Below are 17,161 nucleotides of genomic sequence, written 5' to 3'. Positions count from 1 at the left end.
TGGTATGATGCTCTTTTTATGAAATGCTGTGTCAGTTTTACGCCACATGTAACGGGACGCAAACATTCCAAAAAGTTCAACTTTTGTCTCGTCAGTCCTTAGAATATTTTTACAAAAGTATTGAGGATCATCAAGATGTTTTTTTGATGAATGTGAGACGACCCTTTCTGTTCTCTTTGGTCAGCAGTGTTTTTCACCTTGGAACTCTCCCATGAATGTCATTTTTGCCCAGTCTCTTTCTTATTGTTGAATCATGAACTCTGACCTTAACTAAGGCCTGCAGTTCTTTAGATGTTGTTCTGGGTTCTTTGGTGACTTCCTGGATGAGCTGTCAGTGCACTCTTGGAGTAATTTTGGCAGGCCAGCAACTCTTAGGAAGGTTCAATATTGATCTGAGTTTTCTCCATTTGTGGAAAATGGCTCTCACCGTGGTTCACTGGACTCCCAAAGCCTTAGAAATGGTTTTCATAACCTTTTCCAGACTAATAGTTGTCAATGACTTTATTTCTCAGCTGTTTTTCTAGATTGTGGAATGATGTACTGCTTTTTGAGATCTTTTAACCTACTTCACTTTGTCAGACAGGTTCTATTTAAGTGATTTCTTGATTCAACAGGTTTTGTGGTGATCAGGTCATACTGAAACACTGCAGTTGATCTGATATATATAAGTGTCATAAATATGGAAAAAACTAAGAAATCAGGGAGCAAATACTGTTTCCCAGCACTGTATACACACACACACACACACACACACACACACACACACACACACACACACACACACACACACAAATACAGTCAAAAGTTTTGATATACATAAATCTATATAAACTGCTCAAAAAAATTAAAGGAACACTTTGAAAACACATCAGATCTCAGTGGGAAAGAAATTGTACTGCATATCTGCACTGGTATGGACTGGGTTAGGAACAAAAGGATGCAACATCATTTGATGGAAATGAAAATTCTCAGAGCCAACAGAGGGCTGAATTCAAAGACACCCTGAAAATCACAGTGAAACGATGTGGTAGGTTAGTCCATTTTGCTGAAATTTCATTGCAGAAACTCAAAATGGTATTCAGCAGTTTTTATGGCCCCCACACAATTTCATCCGCATACCTAGTGGCAGTCAGGGTGCTGTTGCCTAGCCTGTAGAGATCTGTGCGTCCCTCCATGGAAATGCTTCCCAAGACCATCACTGACCCACCGCCAAACCAGTCATGCTGAATGATGACACAGGCAGCATAACGTTCTCCACAGCTTTTCCAGACCCTTTCACATGTGCCACATGTGCTCAGGGTGAACCTGCTCTAATCTGTGAAATGCACAGGGCACCGTGGTGGACCTGCTAATTCTGGTATTCTATGGCAAATGCTAATCGGGCTCCACGGTGCCAGGCAGTAAGCACAGTACCCACCAGAGGACGTTGGGTCCTCAGGCCACCCTCATGAAGTCTGTTTCTGATTGGTCAGAGACATTCACACCAGTGGTCTGCTGGAGGTCATTTTGTAGGGCTCTGGCAGTGCTCATCCTGTTCCTCCTTGCACAAATGGGCAGATACCGGTCAAGCTGATGGGTTAAGGACCTTTGGGGGTTGTCTTATTGTTGCCCCATTAGTGCACCTTGTTGTTAACAAAGCAGCTGAAATTGATTAACAACCCCCTCTGCTACCTAACTGACCAAAGCAATATTCCAGAAGTTTAAGTGACTTGATGCTACACTCTGTTCTTTTAGATAGATAGATAGATAGATAGATAGATAGATAGATAGATAGATAGATAGATAGATAGATAGATAGATAGATAGATAGATAGATAGATAGATAGATAGATAGATAGATAGATAGATAGATAGATAGATAGATAGATAGATAGATAGATAAAATTTGCTAGCTGTTTAAACAAAAGATATATAGTTAATTATTCTAAAACCTTCATGAAATGCATAGCTCTATGTGCTGTGTATAATGTTACAAACAGTGTATAGCTAAACTTAGCAGTGTTAGCAGCTGTAGCCTTGGTTTCTTCAATGCTAGTGTCCATATCTTTGTGCAGAATGGAGCCTCATTTGCCTGGTTATACAGTAAAAGTCACAGTAAAAGCACAAATCGGATTTTTGCTCTAGTCGGATGGCTTCTGCAGGTCCCGATTTTTTCTAACGTTAATTCCAATAAAAATATCTCCTAAGTCAGATCATACAAGTTGGGTTTTCGCCTACCTTGAATGAAAAATCTGGTCCCATTGTAATACATTTACAATTCAATGTGAACGCATACGTTGGAGGAGTTTAGCACTAATGCAGCGTTTCCATTAGTACCTACTCATGGTTCTAATGGAAACGTGGTACATGGTACATGGGTTCTAAGCATTTCCATTAGGTCCTGGTACCAGGTACCAGGTACTTTTTTAGTACCCACTCAGCTGGGGTTCCAGGTGATCTAAAGCCATCCAAAAATCTTTACATTTACCCCATTCATCCAAAGACTTCCATGATTAACTAAGCTAAGTGCTTTTATTACCTAACATTCACACTCCAACGCTTGCGTCAGAGAGCAACTTGGGGTTAAGTATCTTGCCCAAGGACACATTGGCACGCAGCCTGGAGTAGCCAGGAATCGAACCGCTGACCTTCCAATCAGTAGGTGACCTGCTCTACCTCCTGAGCTACAGCCACCCCACAGAAGAACAGCATGCCACTGATTGGCCAGGGAGTGTCGTCACTAGTTGAGTCATGAGAGCGACTCCTTCGCCAGAATCAACTGCGCCATTTTTAAAACCTGACAGCAAGAAACTGGAGGCCTGCAAAGCACGGGGAGGCTCATTTGAATGCCCAGACCAACAGTTTGCAGTGGTAGTTTTGCAACAAGACAGCCATCTGAAACGTGTACGTGCCCTATACTGCTGGGCGATCGCCACTGAAGAACCCATTACCTGTCCCTACCAGCCGTGAACAGTTGGTTAATAGTGAGCACTGAGGTGGCTAATCAAAGGAAATTTGAATTACCGTAATTACACGACCGTTTGTCCTATCGGGAAAAATTCAAACGGTTTCTGAAAGCTAAGAAACTGCGCTTCACACCCAACATATGGTTATTATAGTAACTGTTGCCAGAAGTATGCAAATGGCGGCACTTTTAAAATACACTGAGTCAATTACAACATGGTATAGGGTTAATACTTAATGATAACCTTCATCCATTAAAACACTGTATGGGGGCCTTATGCATGATGACGACAGTAAACTGGCATTAGCTATGTTAGCTTGCCTCTATCTCATCCATTGTTCTGTTGTGTTTTGTGTTTTGAGTCGCATACAAATTACGTCAAAAGACTACTGCCGCATTGCTATATGGACTCCACCCACACTGAGGTGGTACTCAATTGTAATGGAAACAAAACAAGACATGGCGAATCGTGCTGAGTCGAGTCCACCCGCGTTGAGTAGGTACTAATGGAAACGTCGCATAAAGCCCTCCTCAGCTCCCGTCATGCCCACTTCTAATATTTATGATCTACGCAAACTCCATGCATCGGCTCGTTCATGCACAACTACACACACTAACAAGGCCTGGAGATCGCTTGAGTGTCTAGACAGTCACATGACGTCTGGATTGGCTGCACTGGGCGAATCAGTTCATTTCACCGGAGACAATCACGGCGAGCACAGGAGTCAAGCGTAAGCTACAAACTCACACTTACCAACAAAAATACGAGATTATAAAATTTGTGGAAGCACATCCAGAAATGAAGCAGAAAGCCATTCCTGCAGTCATGACAAGCGCGGATGAAATTCCACGGGCCATTTCAATCCGACTTAGGCAATGTTTACTGTATCCCAGTTTATTCTCAGAAAGCTGACATACAGTTGCTCATGTTTGTCAAAATACTACATAACTGGTTATGATGGCTGTCATCTGTTTACTTTCCCCTTTGCTCATTTACAACTTTACTGGACAGAGGGAGAGACAGAGGTGCAGCTGTCTGTCAGGGCTGCAGGTAGGTAGTGGCCGATGGCATTGTAACATCTTTGAGCTGGTTACTGCTGCTGTACATTAATGTAATGTTTAAATGACAAGTAATTCTGGTGCTGACTAACAAGGGCAGCAACATTTACACATCCAGTTGATTAGTTGGGCATATTCCTAATGTCCAGTATATGACAAATATTTAAATATAATTTTCTTAAATAGTGCAAAAAACAAAACATAAAAAGATGACAATATTTTTAGGTTGTCTGAGGGAGTGCAGACAAACTAAATATTTCATAGCATAATATTGCATTGCTGCTCAAACAGAGTTGGTAAGGTAGGTAGGTGCCAGTGTTTTCTGTGTAGTTCAGTTTAAGTTCACTTCACTTTTATTTAAATAGCGCCAAATTACAACAAACAGTCGCCTCAAGGGGCAAAGTTCCTGGTAGACTTCTCTCACTTTTGGAATCACTACTGTTCCAAATTAGTATTTAATCCAGTAGGAATTTTTAGTGTCAAATACTATGTGTGTAAGTAACCACAAGCATGTTTTATTGCAGCAAAGTGATTGTAGTTTTTCCACTTGAAAATGTTGTAAATTTGCAGGCTTCCGTGTATAAGCTTTTATTTTGAAGTGCACTTCCTGTTTAGCGCAGTGAGCTGAATGTGACTGTAGCTTGTTTACGCTTCAATGCAACGGACACAGAGACACGGTTTATCTCAGTCATCTTCTCACTTGCAGCCCCTCCGAAGAGGCAAAAGGTGAACTAATTTATAAGTTAAAATATGGGAACATTTTTTGCTTGTTCTCTATTTGTATGCATAAATGTAAGACTGCACTTTGTGTTTTCAGCTCTTACGTTGGTTGGTTGGTTGGTTGGTTGTTGTTTGACACGGCTATGGTGAAAGGTCGTAGCTCAATAAAAACGCCACAAACCATCAGTAAAGTCTCATCCTTGTTCGGGGGGCATGCTACAGTAAGAGCTTCACCTCAGCGTGCTACATCGAGCTGCCCATGAAGGCTAAGGACAACGGCAACGGCACAGGCAGCGAGCTGGAGCAGCTACGGTTAAAGGCTAACAAGCTAAGGCTAAAGGAGAAGGTGAGCTACAATAACAAGGAAAATGGACGGCATCGAAGAGCACACACATAAGCTACAAACAGAAATAAATGAATCGAGAAGTTTATTATGCAAAGGAGATACAGAGAGTATGTCACGGCAAGAATTAAAGGACAACATTGAACACAAAGAGAGACAATTAGCTGAGCTTAACAAAACGGCGGCTCAGTTAACACTGCCCAGGCATTCAGAGCGGCCTAGCGTGCTAACGGAGAAAATGCTAGCATATAATAAAGACGAACTGATTAAAAAGGACAGAAAACTACAAAGCCTCTATGATCAATGGAAAGTACTAATCAGAACATCCAGGGAGAGCCTCAAAACTGATTTATCCGAGCAAGCGTTATGTGCTATGGCAGATGATATTGAAAAGAAATTGCAGGACATGATGAAAGTGTACAGTGAAATAAGGGAGCGTAGTACGCCATCTCCTGACACTAGACGCAGAATGGACTCTTGTGAAGCAGTAAATAAGGACATTATGAAAATACTTAATGAACGTATAGTAGCAATAGATGACTTTGATTCGGCTACAGAAAGGCAACGTCTTCATCAGCTCCTGACACACCAATACGCCCGCTCTATCTACGGTACTGCCTCTCAGTTAAGTGTTGGCAAACAGTCTGATACTTCAAGCATCGCAGCTAAAAGGATTGATGCAGCTGCAGAGTTAGCTGCAAAGGAAGCGGAATATAAAATCGTGCAAGAGGAAATTAGACAAAAGGAAAAAATAAGAGAGATAGAGGAGCAACACAGAAAGGAATTGGAGGTACAAAAATCAGAGCTTGAGCGTTTGAAGGCAGAAAAGGAAATGCAAGCTGCTCGTGCGAAACTTGAGACCTATGACAGAGAAATGAACGTGGATATGGACAATCAGCAAATGCAAAATGATAATATGCTTTTCTCTGTTGACCATCAATCCTTTTACGAAGCACCAGCACCCTCTAGTGGCTTACCTCGCTCATCAATGCCACAAAACAATGTGTCAATCCCCACTGCAAACGATCCGAACCATCAAGTCTTCACTCAAACACCCCCTACAGACATTTCCCAGTTAGCCCAAGCAATTCAAAACAGTATAGCCATAAACAGAATCCCAATGCCAATGCCCACAGTTTTCAGTGGAGATCCAATTACCTACATAGAATGGAAGGCATCGTTCACTTCACTTGTGGACTGCAAAGGAATCTCACCTGCTGATAAACTCCACTTGCTAAAAAGGTATGTCACAGGCTCGGCACAAAAATGTCTAGAGGGCATATTTTATCGCAGTGATGAAGAGGCTTACAAGGATGCATGGCAAAAGCTTGACCAACGTTATGGTCAGCCCTTTGTTGTCCAACGAGCTTTTAGAGACAAATTGTCAAAATGGCCTAAAATAAGTTCAAAGGATGCGGAAGGACTAAGGACATTTTCAGACTTTCTAAATGCATGTCTCCAAGCCATGCCCCATGTGAAAGGTCTAGAGATTCTAAGTGACTGTGAGGAGAACCAAAAGTTGTTGCAGAAAGTTCCAGATTGGCTGGCAGCCCGTTGGAATCGTCAGGTCACAGTTGCACTTATGGACGGCAAAGATTTTCCTTTGTTCAAGGACTTTGCACAATTTGTGGCAGTTGAGGCAGAAATCGCGTGCAACCCTGTCACTTCTTCATATGCTCTTCATTCATGCAGTTCATCCTACGAGAAGAGGACCACAAAGGACTTTAAACCAAACAGATCCACTCATGTCTTCACGACGCAAACTATGGTACAAAACAGTAAGGGAAGGACAACCAACACTAAATTAAAGGTGCCCTGCATGTTTTGCAAAGATGAAAACCACCAGCTGTTCAAGTGTCCAAACTTCTCAGAAAGGCCCTTAGAGGAGAAGCGCACATATGTTAAGGACAACAAGTTGTGCTATGGATGTTTAAAGGTGGGTCATAATGCCAAAGATTGTCGCCACAGACACACATGTGACATTTGCAAGGGAAGGCATCCCACTTGTCTGCACAATGACAATCACAATGCCAATGAAAGGTTTCCAAGCCCTGTCAACGCAGCTCCTAGCACTCCACAAGAAACTACGGCAGTCACAGCTCTCAATGTTACTAAGGTGGGTCAGTCAAATGGCACATCCATGATCGTTCCTGTATGGGTGTCCACGGTTCAGAGCCCTACTAACGAGCAATTAGTGTACGCACTTTTAGACACACAAAGTGACAGCACATTTGTCAGTGAAGAAGTAAGCAACCAGCTACAAGCAGACACTCACCCTGTAAAGTTAAAGCTATCTACTATGCTGGGTGTCCATTCTATTGTTAAGAGTCACAGAGTATCTGGATTGTGTGTGAGAGGTTATGACTCAGACATTCGCATCGATCTTCCCCCCTCATACACCAAGGACTTTATACCAATTAACTATGACAATATACCCACCAGTGACACAGCAAAACAATGGCCCCACCTGACAGAAATCTCTGATAAGATACCACCTCTTTTAAGTTGTGATGTTGGACTCCTTATCGGATTTAACTGTCCCAGATCTCTAGCCCCAAGACAAGTTCTACTAGGAGAAGGCAATGAGCCCTATGCAATCCTCACGGACCTAGGGTGGAGCATTGTTGGAGGCTCCACATTTGAGCTCAGTGAAACCAAGTCAAGTTTGTGTCATAGAGTCACAGTGAAGGAACTACCCCCTGTAACTCCCATGGATGTGATTAATGTGCTAGAGTCAGATTTTAAGGACACAAAAGCAAGCGACAAAACTGTCTCGCAAGAGGATCTCATCTTTTTGGACAAGCTCAAGGAAGGAATAAGGAAAAATGAACAAGGACACTGTGAGATGCCTCTACCATTCAAACAAAGGCCACACTTACCTGACAACAGAAGGCTTGCTGAAATCAGACTTGAACACTTAAAGAGAAAGTTCAATAAAGACGAGAAATACAAAAGAGACTACATAACCTACATGAAAGACATTATTGAAAGGGGTGACGTCGAAGAAGTACACAACGAAGGAAAACAAGGTGAACAATGGTACATACCCCATCACGGGATTTATCATCCCAAAAAGCCCACTAAACTGCGTGTTGTATTCGATTGTTCAGCCAAACACAATGGTACAAGTCTAAATGATCATCTTCTTCAAGGGCCAGACCTAATCAATAATCTAACAGGCATCCTCCTACGGTTTAGACAACATCCTATTGCTCTCATGTGCGATATAGAAAAGATGTTCCATCAGTTTCATGTCCAGCAGTGTGACAGAGACTACCTGCGTTTTCTGTGGTGGAAAAATGGCAACACAGAGACACAGCCACAGGTTTACAGAATGAAGGTACATCTTTTTGGTGCAGCATCATCCCCAGGCTGTGCAAATTATGGACTAAAGTACTTAGCAAAAGAACATTGTCACACACACCCTGTGGGATCTGAGTTTATGGAGAAAGACTTTTATGTAGACGATGGAGTGACAAGCACAAACACAGTTGAAAGGGCAATACAGCTTGCACAAGAGGCTACAGAAATATGTGCACAAGGAGGGCTCCGTCTACACAAATTTATTTCAAACAACCCTGCTGTCCTACAAAGCATCCCATCATCAGAATGTGCAATAGAGACTAAAACAAAAGACCTAACATTCAAAGACATGCCACAAGAAAGGGCCTTAGGCATTCAATGGAGTATCGTGAAGGACTGTTTCAAGTTTGACAACACTTTAAAGGATCAGCCACCAACACGCCGAGGCATCCTATCAACTGTCGCATCCATCTACGATCCCCTTGGCTTCCTGGCGCCATACGTGCTAATCGGAAAACAGATCCTGCAGGAAATGTGCCACCAAGGTATCAACTGGGACGACCCCCTGCCAGAAGCACTGAGGCCAAGGTGGGAGAGCTGGCAACGTGACTTTGCCAATCTAGACAAAGTAAACATAACTCGCTGTTACCTCCCAGCTAGTTTTAGAGACATTAAAGGAATAGAGTTGCACCACTTTTCAGATGCGAGTACAAGTGGTTATGGACAATGCACCTATTTGAGAGCCATAAATGAGAAAGAGGAGATCCACTGCTCACTAGTGATAGCTAAAGCCCGTGTTTCTCCTACCAAGCTGACCACAACACCCAGACTTGAGCTCACAGCAGCTGTAGTATCAACGGCAGTCAGTAACATGCTAAGAGAGGAACTCTGTTATGCTCAAGTCAAAGAGTATTTTTGGACTGATTCAAAGGTAGTTTTGGGCTATATAAACAATGATGCACGTCGTTTCCACACCTTTGTGGCAAATAGAGTCCAAAAGATTCGGCAATGCACAAGCCCTCAGCAATGGTTTTATGTGCCATCAGCAGAGAACCCAGCCGATAGTGCATCTAGGGGTAAAACTGTCACTGAACTTCTCTCATCTGACTGGTTCACTGGTCCTTCCTTTCTCTGGGAGAGGGACCTGCCCACAATACCAAGTATAGAGCTAGATCTGTCCATTGGAGATCCAGAGGTCCGAAAGACACAGACAATGTTAACTAAAGTTACAGAGACATTCAGCCTTGCAGAACGTCTGTCAAAGTTCTCGTCATGGTCTAAAGCAGTCAAAGCTGTAGCACGTCTCTCAAGAAGGGTCAGAAAGGTCAAATCAAATGCACCTACAACAGTGAATGAACAAGAAAGAGCGGCACATGTCATTCTCCAGGATGTCCAAAAACAAACATATGGAAAGGAGATAAAGCTGTTAAGCAAAGGCAGTCAGCTCCCACATCACAACAAACTGTTCCACCTAGATGTTTTTGTGGACAAGGATGGTCTACTCAAGGTGGGAGGGAGACTTTCATCCACCAAAGACTCTTTCAAACATCCTATTGTTATCCCAAAAGAGCATCATGTGACCAAACTCATAATATCTCACTGTCATGAGAAAGTAAAGCACCAAGGAAAAGGCTTCACCATAAACGAAATCAGATCTACTGGTTACTGGATCCCAGGTATGAGCAGAACAGTTGCATCTTTCATCCGTCAGTGTATCATCTGTCGCAGACTCCGCAGGGCTCCAGAGGGCCAAAGAATGAGTGACTTACCTGCTGAACGCTTAGAGCCATCTCCTCCCTTCACATACTGCGGTATGGACTGTTTTGGCCCGTTTGTTACCATAGAAGGAAGAAAACAACATAAACGGTATGGACTAATATTTACTTGCTTTTGCTCCCGTGCCATTCACATTGAGTTATTAGACGACCTATCCACTGACACATTCATAAACGCATTAAGGTGTTTCATTGCTATTAGGGGTTCAGTCCGTCAAATCCAGTGTGATCAGGGAACAAACTTTGTTGGCGCACAAAATGAGCTTAAAGCAGCCCTAAATGGACTAGACACCCAAAGACTGAGCACTTATTTGTCCCAAAAACAGTGCGACTTTGTGATGAATGCACCTCACTCCAGTCATGCAGGCGGAGTGTGGGAACGCCAGATAAAGACTGTCAGAAGTGTACTGAATACAACTCTGTCACTCGCCCATGGTAGACTTAATGATGCTTCATTAAGGACTTTATTCTATGAAGCTATGGCCATAGTCAATAGCCGCCCACTGACAGTTGATAACCTTAACGATCCTGACAGCTTAGAACCCCTTACCCCTAACCATCTGCTCCACATGAAATCCAGCGCAGCACTACCCCCACCTGGTGCTTTCCCAAAGGAGGACCTCTACGGAGCAAAGAGATGGCGTCGTGTGCAGTTTCTGGCAGAGCAGTTCTGGTGCAGGTGGAGGCGCGAGTATCTACACAACATTATCGCCAGGCAGCGCTGGCACTCACCAAAAAGAAACCTGAAAGTAGGTGATGTTGTGTTGGACATTGATGAACTGTCACCCAGAGGTGAATGGAGACTTGCCAGAGTCTTAGAGACCTTTAGTGGCAAGGATGGACTCGTGAGAAGAGTAAAAATCTTCTTTGGAGACAAGAGACTGAATAACAAAGGGCAACGTTCTAATAAGCTTTCTATTGTAGAGCGTCCAGTACAAAAGCTAATCTTGATATTAGAGTGTTCATAAGTTAATAAGTAGAAATGGTTATCTCTTGTTGAAAATTATTCGTTGTTGTTCGGATGTAAACCAACAAACATTCATAATTTTGGTGGGAGTGTAAGTAACCACAAGCATGTTTTATTGCAGCAAAGTGATTGTAGTTTTTCCACTTGAAAATGTTGTAAATTTGCAGGCTTCCGTGTATAAGCTTTTATTTTGAAGTGCACTTCCTGTTTAGCGCAGTGAGCTGAATGTGACTGTAGCTTGTTTACGCTTCAATGCAACGGACACAGAGACACGGTTTATCTCAGTCATCTTCTCACTTGCAGCCCCTCCGAAGAGGCAAAAGGTGAACTAATTTATAAGTTAAAATATGGGAACATTTTTTGCTTGTTCTCTATTTGTATGCATAAATGTAAGACTGCACTTTGTGTTTTCAGCTCTTATGTTGGTTGGTTGGTTGGTTGGTTGGTTGTTGTTTGACACGGCTATGGTGAAAGGTCGTAGCTCAATAAAAACGCCACAAACCATCAGTAAAGTCTCATCCTTGTTCGGGGGGCATGCTACAATGTGAGAATTTATTTCTTTTAACAGCCTCTACAGAACTTTACATTTAGAACAATAATGTTACATACATCACAGGTTCAGCAAAATACTGCTAAAGATACTATCAAAGAAAAGATGCTAAGCCTAGCCTAGCACAAAGAGAGTAAACTATGTGCTAACTGCATGATTCAATTTTTGGACCATTACAAAGCAAAAAACAAACATGCAGTTGTAAGATACAAGCTTTGCATAATACTCTGTTCAAGTTATGTGAAAGGAAAAGATTCTCATGCTTATTTATGACTTATGAGTATTCACATCATTTTGTAACTCGTGTTAGTAGATACGCCTTTTCACAGAATGCTATGCTACCTAGCAAGCAAACTACTAATGCTACTAAGCTTTAAGTGTGATTTGAACAAAATGTAATAAAGTCACATTTTGGACATATGAAGATTAAAATTGTGTTTTTGATGAAGGGAGGCAATAACAAATGGATATAGCACATGGATATAGCACATTCAACACACAAATTCATACTAAATAGACTAGCAAATTTTTGTTTCTAAATTACTTCAAAAATAAAGTGAATTAATATAGTGCCAAAATAACTGCAGTCCTCTCAGGCGGAAACAGCAAATTCAAAATGTCATATGTAATATATAATTTGTAACTGTATGGGGTTTTAACATTATTTATAAAGTACCTGATAACAAGTCAGGTAAAGCCATATTTATGTACTCTGTTCTGGAAACACAAATTAACATGCTGTATTTTAATGGGGAAGTAGTCAGAAATATTTTGTCCAGACAGCTTTTGTTGCAAGCTGACAGACTATAAATATAACCATGTTGGTGTGAAAATGAGTCTATCAGCTGGGTTGGAATGAGTTTGACTGGTATTTATGAAGCACTTTTCAAGTCTTGCTGACTAGGGAAGCCACAATACCAGACATTTATTAGTCAGCGCCAATAGTGGTAGAATTAGACTAAAATAAACGATTATCCCATGCATTTAAACATTAAGTCCTTCATTTGAAAAGTCAAAAATCACTGGCATGATGGTGGCAGACCATTTATTTAAAATGCTAACATTATATCTAGTTGACAGGACGCAGACTGAAATGTGAGGATGATTGCTGGGCAGCCTACAGACATTACTACAAGGTATAACATTAGTTACATCACATTAGCTTAAGCATTTATATAATGTTAGCCACTGCAAACATTTTAGCCTTTGGAACATAGCTGATTTAACAACGGCAATGCCAGTTGTCTCTCACAAAAGTGATAGCATGTATTTCAGGACAACAACGCAAAGTACTCCCATACTCGACTCTAACTGCCCCTCTGATCAGCGAGTCGGGGCAGAGCTATTGTGACATATGCAAGATGGCAACATGTGGAAATCACCATCTTCCACATGTAGTTTTCGCTATCCAGTATGTAGCTTTTCCTGCGCTTGTGGGCATCCTTCTTCTTCAGCATGTAAGGATGGACTAGAACACTTGTAGGCATATGCACCTCCATTTAGTTCAGGAAGAACTGCACTCTCAGTACGTATGCTGCCTAGAGTACCTACAGTACTAAGCACTGCTGCATTTTCAGAATTTTGGTATTTAAAAGTATCATAAATATAGTTTCTGGTGACATCCTTATCACAGACCACTTAAAGCACTTTAGACTACAAGTCACATTTAACCATACTTTATTCTATACGCTTAAACACTTGCCTACCTCACATCCATGGCCAGTTTAGAATCACTCAACCTAACATCAATGTCTTTGGGCTGTCGGAGGAAGCCAGCGTACCCTAAGGATACCCACGCAGGCACAGGGCAAACATACAAACTCCAAAGGGAAAGGACCCAGCTGAACTTTGAACCAGTTATTTTCTGCCAGTGCCTCCCACTGTTTTAAATCTTTAGTCTAACATTTTTTCTTTTATCTAACATCTGGTCTCCACCATCTCCTGAGAAAAATATCTGCACTCCAGCTACTACATTTTGGACTAGCTAGCTTTGGCACTAAGTGTGGGTTTATGGCAGCTTGTGTGCTGAAAACAGCTGCATGCTGTCTGTAAAAAGGGTTGGTAAGTGCACTGCGACTGAACTCAGGTAGTAAACTGATTTCCCACAAGTAATAATAATGAGTTAAAGTAGGCTAAAGAAGTGGCTGAAGGGACCCCTTTCCCAACATACATGAATTTAAAACAATGTTGAAAAAAAAAAAAGTTGCCATTTTAAAAATTCTACAAGCCCAAAGCTAACTTACTTGGTTTTGTGCATGGGGGTAAAAGAGAAATGTACAGTGAAAACCAGACGCTGTGGTTTTAGGAGCAGTTAGCATTTGAACTATTTCCTGATCAACAACAGCTGGGTGCCGTGACTACACGCAGCATCTCCAAAACCCCGTCCTGAACACTGCAGTGACTCAACTGTGGCCCAAACCAAAATGACTACTTAATATAAAAACGAATGCTTAGAAATTGCAGGAAAACAGAATATTTTCAGATAAGACAAAGCTAGGCTGCTATGGCTCTTTGCAAAACACCGGTTATGACTCTGTGATAGCCAATATATACTTTACAAAATGTCAGAATGGCACTAAATTAATATTAATATATATAATGCATTCCCACTACCACATACCTGTGCAGTAATTAGTATTATTACATCTAATTAAGACTATTACTCAGGTAACTGCACAATAAAGCACTACCCTCTCCCTCTTCCAGTGGTAAATATATTTTCTTCAGCTTATCACATCTGCATGTGACACCGACATAGCTGAGGTGGATCAGCATGCACAGGACTCACACAGGATTCAATGGTTAGTTTGCTGCTTTTCATTTTGTTTAAGCTGCTGTTACATTACATCATCATCATCATCTGTGGGATCCTAATTATGTTGATGATGCACAGATTAAATAGCACCGCTCAGAAGTGAACTTAACAGATGCACCTCTAAAAGCATAACATGTACAGTGAATATTATTTTAATATGCTGATATTCATCAGCAATCTAGCTCTAATAATAATTTGAAAAAAACATGCATTACTTTGCTCAGCACTTGTTAAAAATAAGGGTTTTTAGGAGGGAACTTGATTTGTATAACCTTATTTATTCCTCATGATGGTCCAGCTCAAGAGCCTGAATAATTGGATTTTGCTGTAAGCTGTACAGTGTGGGCAAATCCACTTTAACATGCTTTTTGTTTATACAGTTTCTCTAGTTTCATCAGGGAACCTGTGCATTAAAAACTTACAGACTGTGACAGATAACTCCAAATTAAAGATGCAGGTAATAATAAAAGGATAAAATATGATGCTGCTCCTGGCTGAAGAAAAAAAAAAAAACACACACATTTGGGTGGTGGTTGGGCTTGGAGGTTTTGGCCCATCACTTGATTCACAAATGATTTACACAGTGTGATAAAGCTCCAGACACAGCGGGCAGCAAGCGGAGGAGTACTAAAGGGTTAACGTTCAGGCGCGTAAATACTGTTCAATGCTCCGAAGGGCTTGTTCGCCAAAAGAAACGCGATTAACAAATGATGGGTTAACAGAAAGACATGCAGGGAGCAGCCGAACAGCTCCAAACATCCCAAAGCACAGCCGAGTCCAGACACAGACTCGTGTAAGAACAGCTACAACGACAGGAGGCAAAAATTAAAAGATGATAACAGGGATTTGGTTGAGACCATTAAAGTCTGTGTACGGCGGGGAAAGTGATGAGCAGCGGCGGGTGATACGTCTCCCACTATACGCGGGGAGACATATGAGCTATGAGCCACAGTAGTGACAAACCAGCCAAATGAACACTAATAATTCTGTTCTTTCCGCTGCTGAAGCTTAAGGACATCCAGCACGGGCTATTGTCAGCCATAGCTGCCGCCTGGCAGGAAGGCTGCTGCTGCGGGGCTGAGTTCGGGGCTCGGACTCGAGTCGTGATTTTCCACCGCGCTCTGCCAACGCTGCCGGTGAAAGCTGGCACAACGACTTGACTGTGCGAATATTTACCGTCAATATAGGTGAAATGTTGCCTTTAATGTGTCTGGAAGGACGAGAATTGTCACACAAATGAGCGGCGAGTTTGCGGAGGCTTCCCCCGCTGCCGTCCGCTCCTTACAACGGGAAGGCAGGCTGGGGCTATGCGGGGACGTTAAAGAGCCGTTAAGTGTAATTAATAGCCGAAGCTCACACCGAAATCCCTTTATAAAGAGCTGTATTTTTCCAATAAGGGGACTCTGTTTTGTGTTATTCGCGAAAAAATGTCACAACCCCGGTCGGCTATATATAACTCCGCCTTCTTCTTCTTCTCCAAGCGGCCTCTCTTCAGATGTAGACGGGCGACTGAGAGCCACAAAGCTGTCAAACGCAACCGAGACCTCGCCATTTTTGTTTGTTTCCCACAAATGCAAACCGCCACAAAACACAGCACGGCGAACAATCCGGACTTACCTGCCGTGGAACCAGTCCTTGCAAGCATCGCACTCGATCATAAACTGGGTCACGTCGTAAGGTAATCTGCAGATGCAATATACTGGTACAGTCGCCATGTTCAATTCACAACTACGTCGGGATAGACTGGGGGGGCTGCAGGAGGAACAACGTCCTGCAAACAATATGATCCAATATGATCTTCCCCAGAAAAAAAGCCAGGGGCAGTCCCGCCGGACACATGAACCTAAGCGCACAGCTCCATCACGCCGCGGCCCGGTTAGCGTTAGTACGGGGTGCTAGAAACGATGGAGGCTCGTCGTAGCAGGCTTTCCTCAAATGCATTATTATTGTTATTATTACTATGTGCATGCCCCCTGGTGACTGCGCGGCACCGAAGCGCTCATATTAGGAGCCACAAGAAAATGTAGTCTCGCTGTCGCTGCGAGATAAATAAATAAACAACTGTAAGTTACGTCAGGGAGCAGCTTTAGATCAGATGAATGAGCGTAAAGATCGATCCAAAATGCACATATCGAGATTTTTTTTTTTTTTTTTCCTGTGGCGGAACGCTTGAATGCAGAGAAACAGACGCTTTCTGTTGCCCGACAGTTTATTCTTAATAGATGAATCCAATTTAAAAATCAATTTCTTTTTTTTATTACATAATGTTATTACAAGATTACACTATCTCCCTACATCACCATCCACGATCTCCTCTTCTCTCATATATATATATATATATATATATATATATATATATATATATATATATATATATATATATATATATATATATATATATATTATTGTTGTTATTCTAAATATTTATGTCAACAAAGCAAAACAGGATTTTAATCAGATGACATGAGAGGTGTTGTAACTGAAGTGTTAACGTGCAGGGACAGATGATACCATGTTAGACACATGTTGCATTGTAGAGCAGTACACTGCACACGCCACAGCTGATAGAAAATCTCATGTTGAAGAATCTCGACACATATGGTTTCATCCAATGGTAACATTTCACCACTGGAGGTAACGGTGCACTGTATTCAGTATGCCGTGTGCACAGAAACCAGCATCATG

General features: G+C 42.0%; 1 protein-coding gene across 4 annotated transcripts in view; it reads right to left on the bottom strand.

Annotated features, from left to right (window-relative positions):
- The window catches only part of phf2 (PHD finger protein 2), a 49,347-nt gene extending 32,970 nt beyond the window's left edge, over nucleotides 1–16,377 (bottom strand). For all 4 annotated transcript variants that reach the window (XR_004019928.1, XM_030728455.1, XM_030728457.1 and 1 more), the window contains exon 1: nucleotides 16,094–16,377. Coding sequence is in view for 3 of the 4 variants with exons in the window: in XM_030728455.1 (XP_030584315.1) it covers nucleotides 16,094–16,191 (98 nt within the window). In the remaining variant the exon portion in view is untranslated. The remainder of the gene's footprint in view (nucleotides 1–16,093) is intronic.
- Nucleotides 16,378–17,161: the final 784 nt, after the last annotated feature.

The sequence above is a fragment of the Archocentrus centrarchus genome, chromosome 5, assembly GCF_007364275.1.
Source record: "Archocentrus centrarchus isolate MPI-CPG fArcCen1 chromosome 5, fArcCen1, whole genome shotgun sequence".
Taxonomy (NCBI): Eukaryota; Metazoa; Chordata; class Actinopteri; order Cichliformes; family Cichlidae; genus Archocentrus; species Archocentrus centrarchus.
This window is presented reverse-complemented; position numbering and strand designations above follow the sequence as displayed.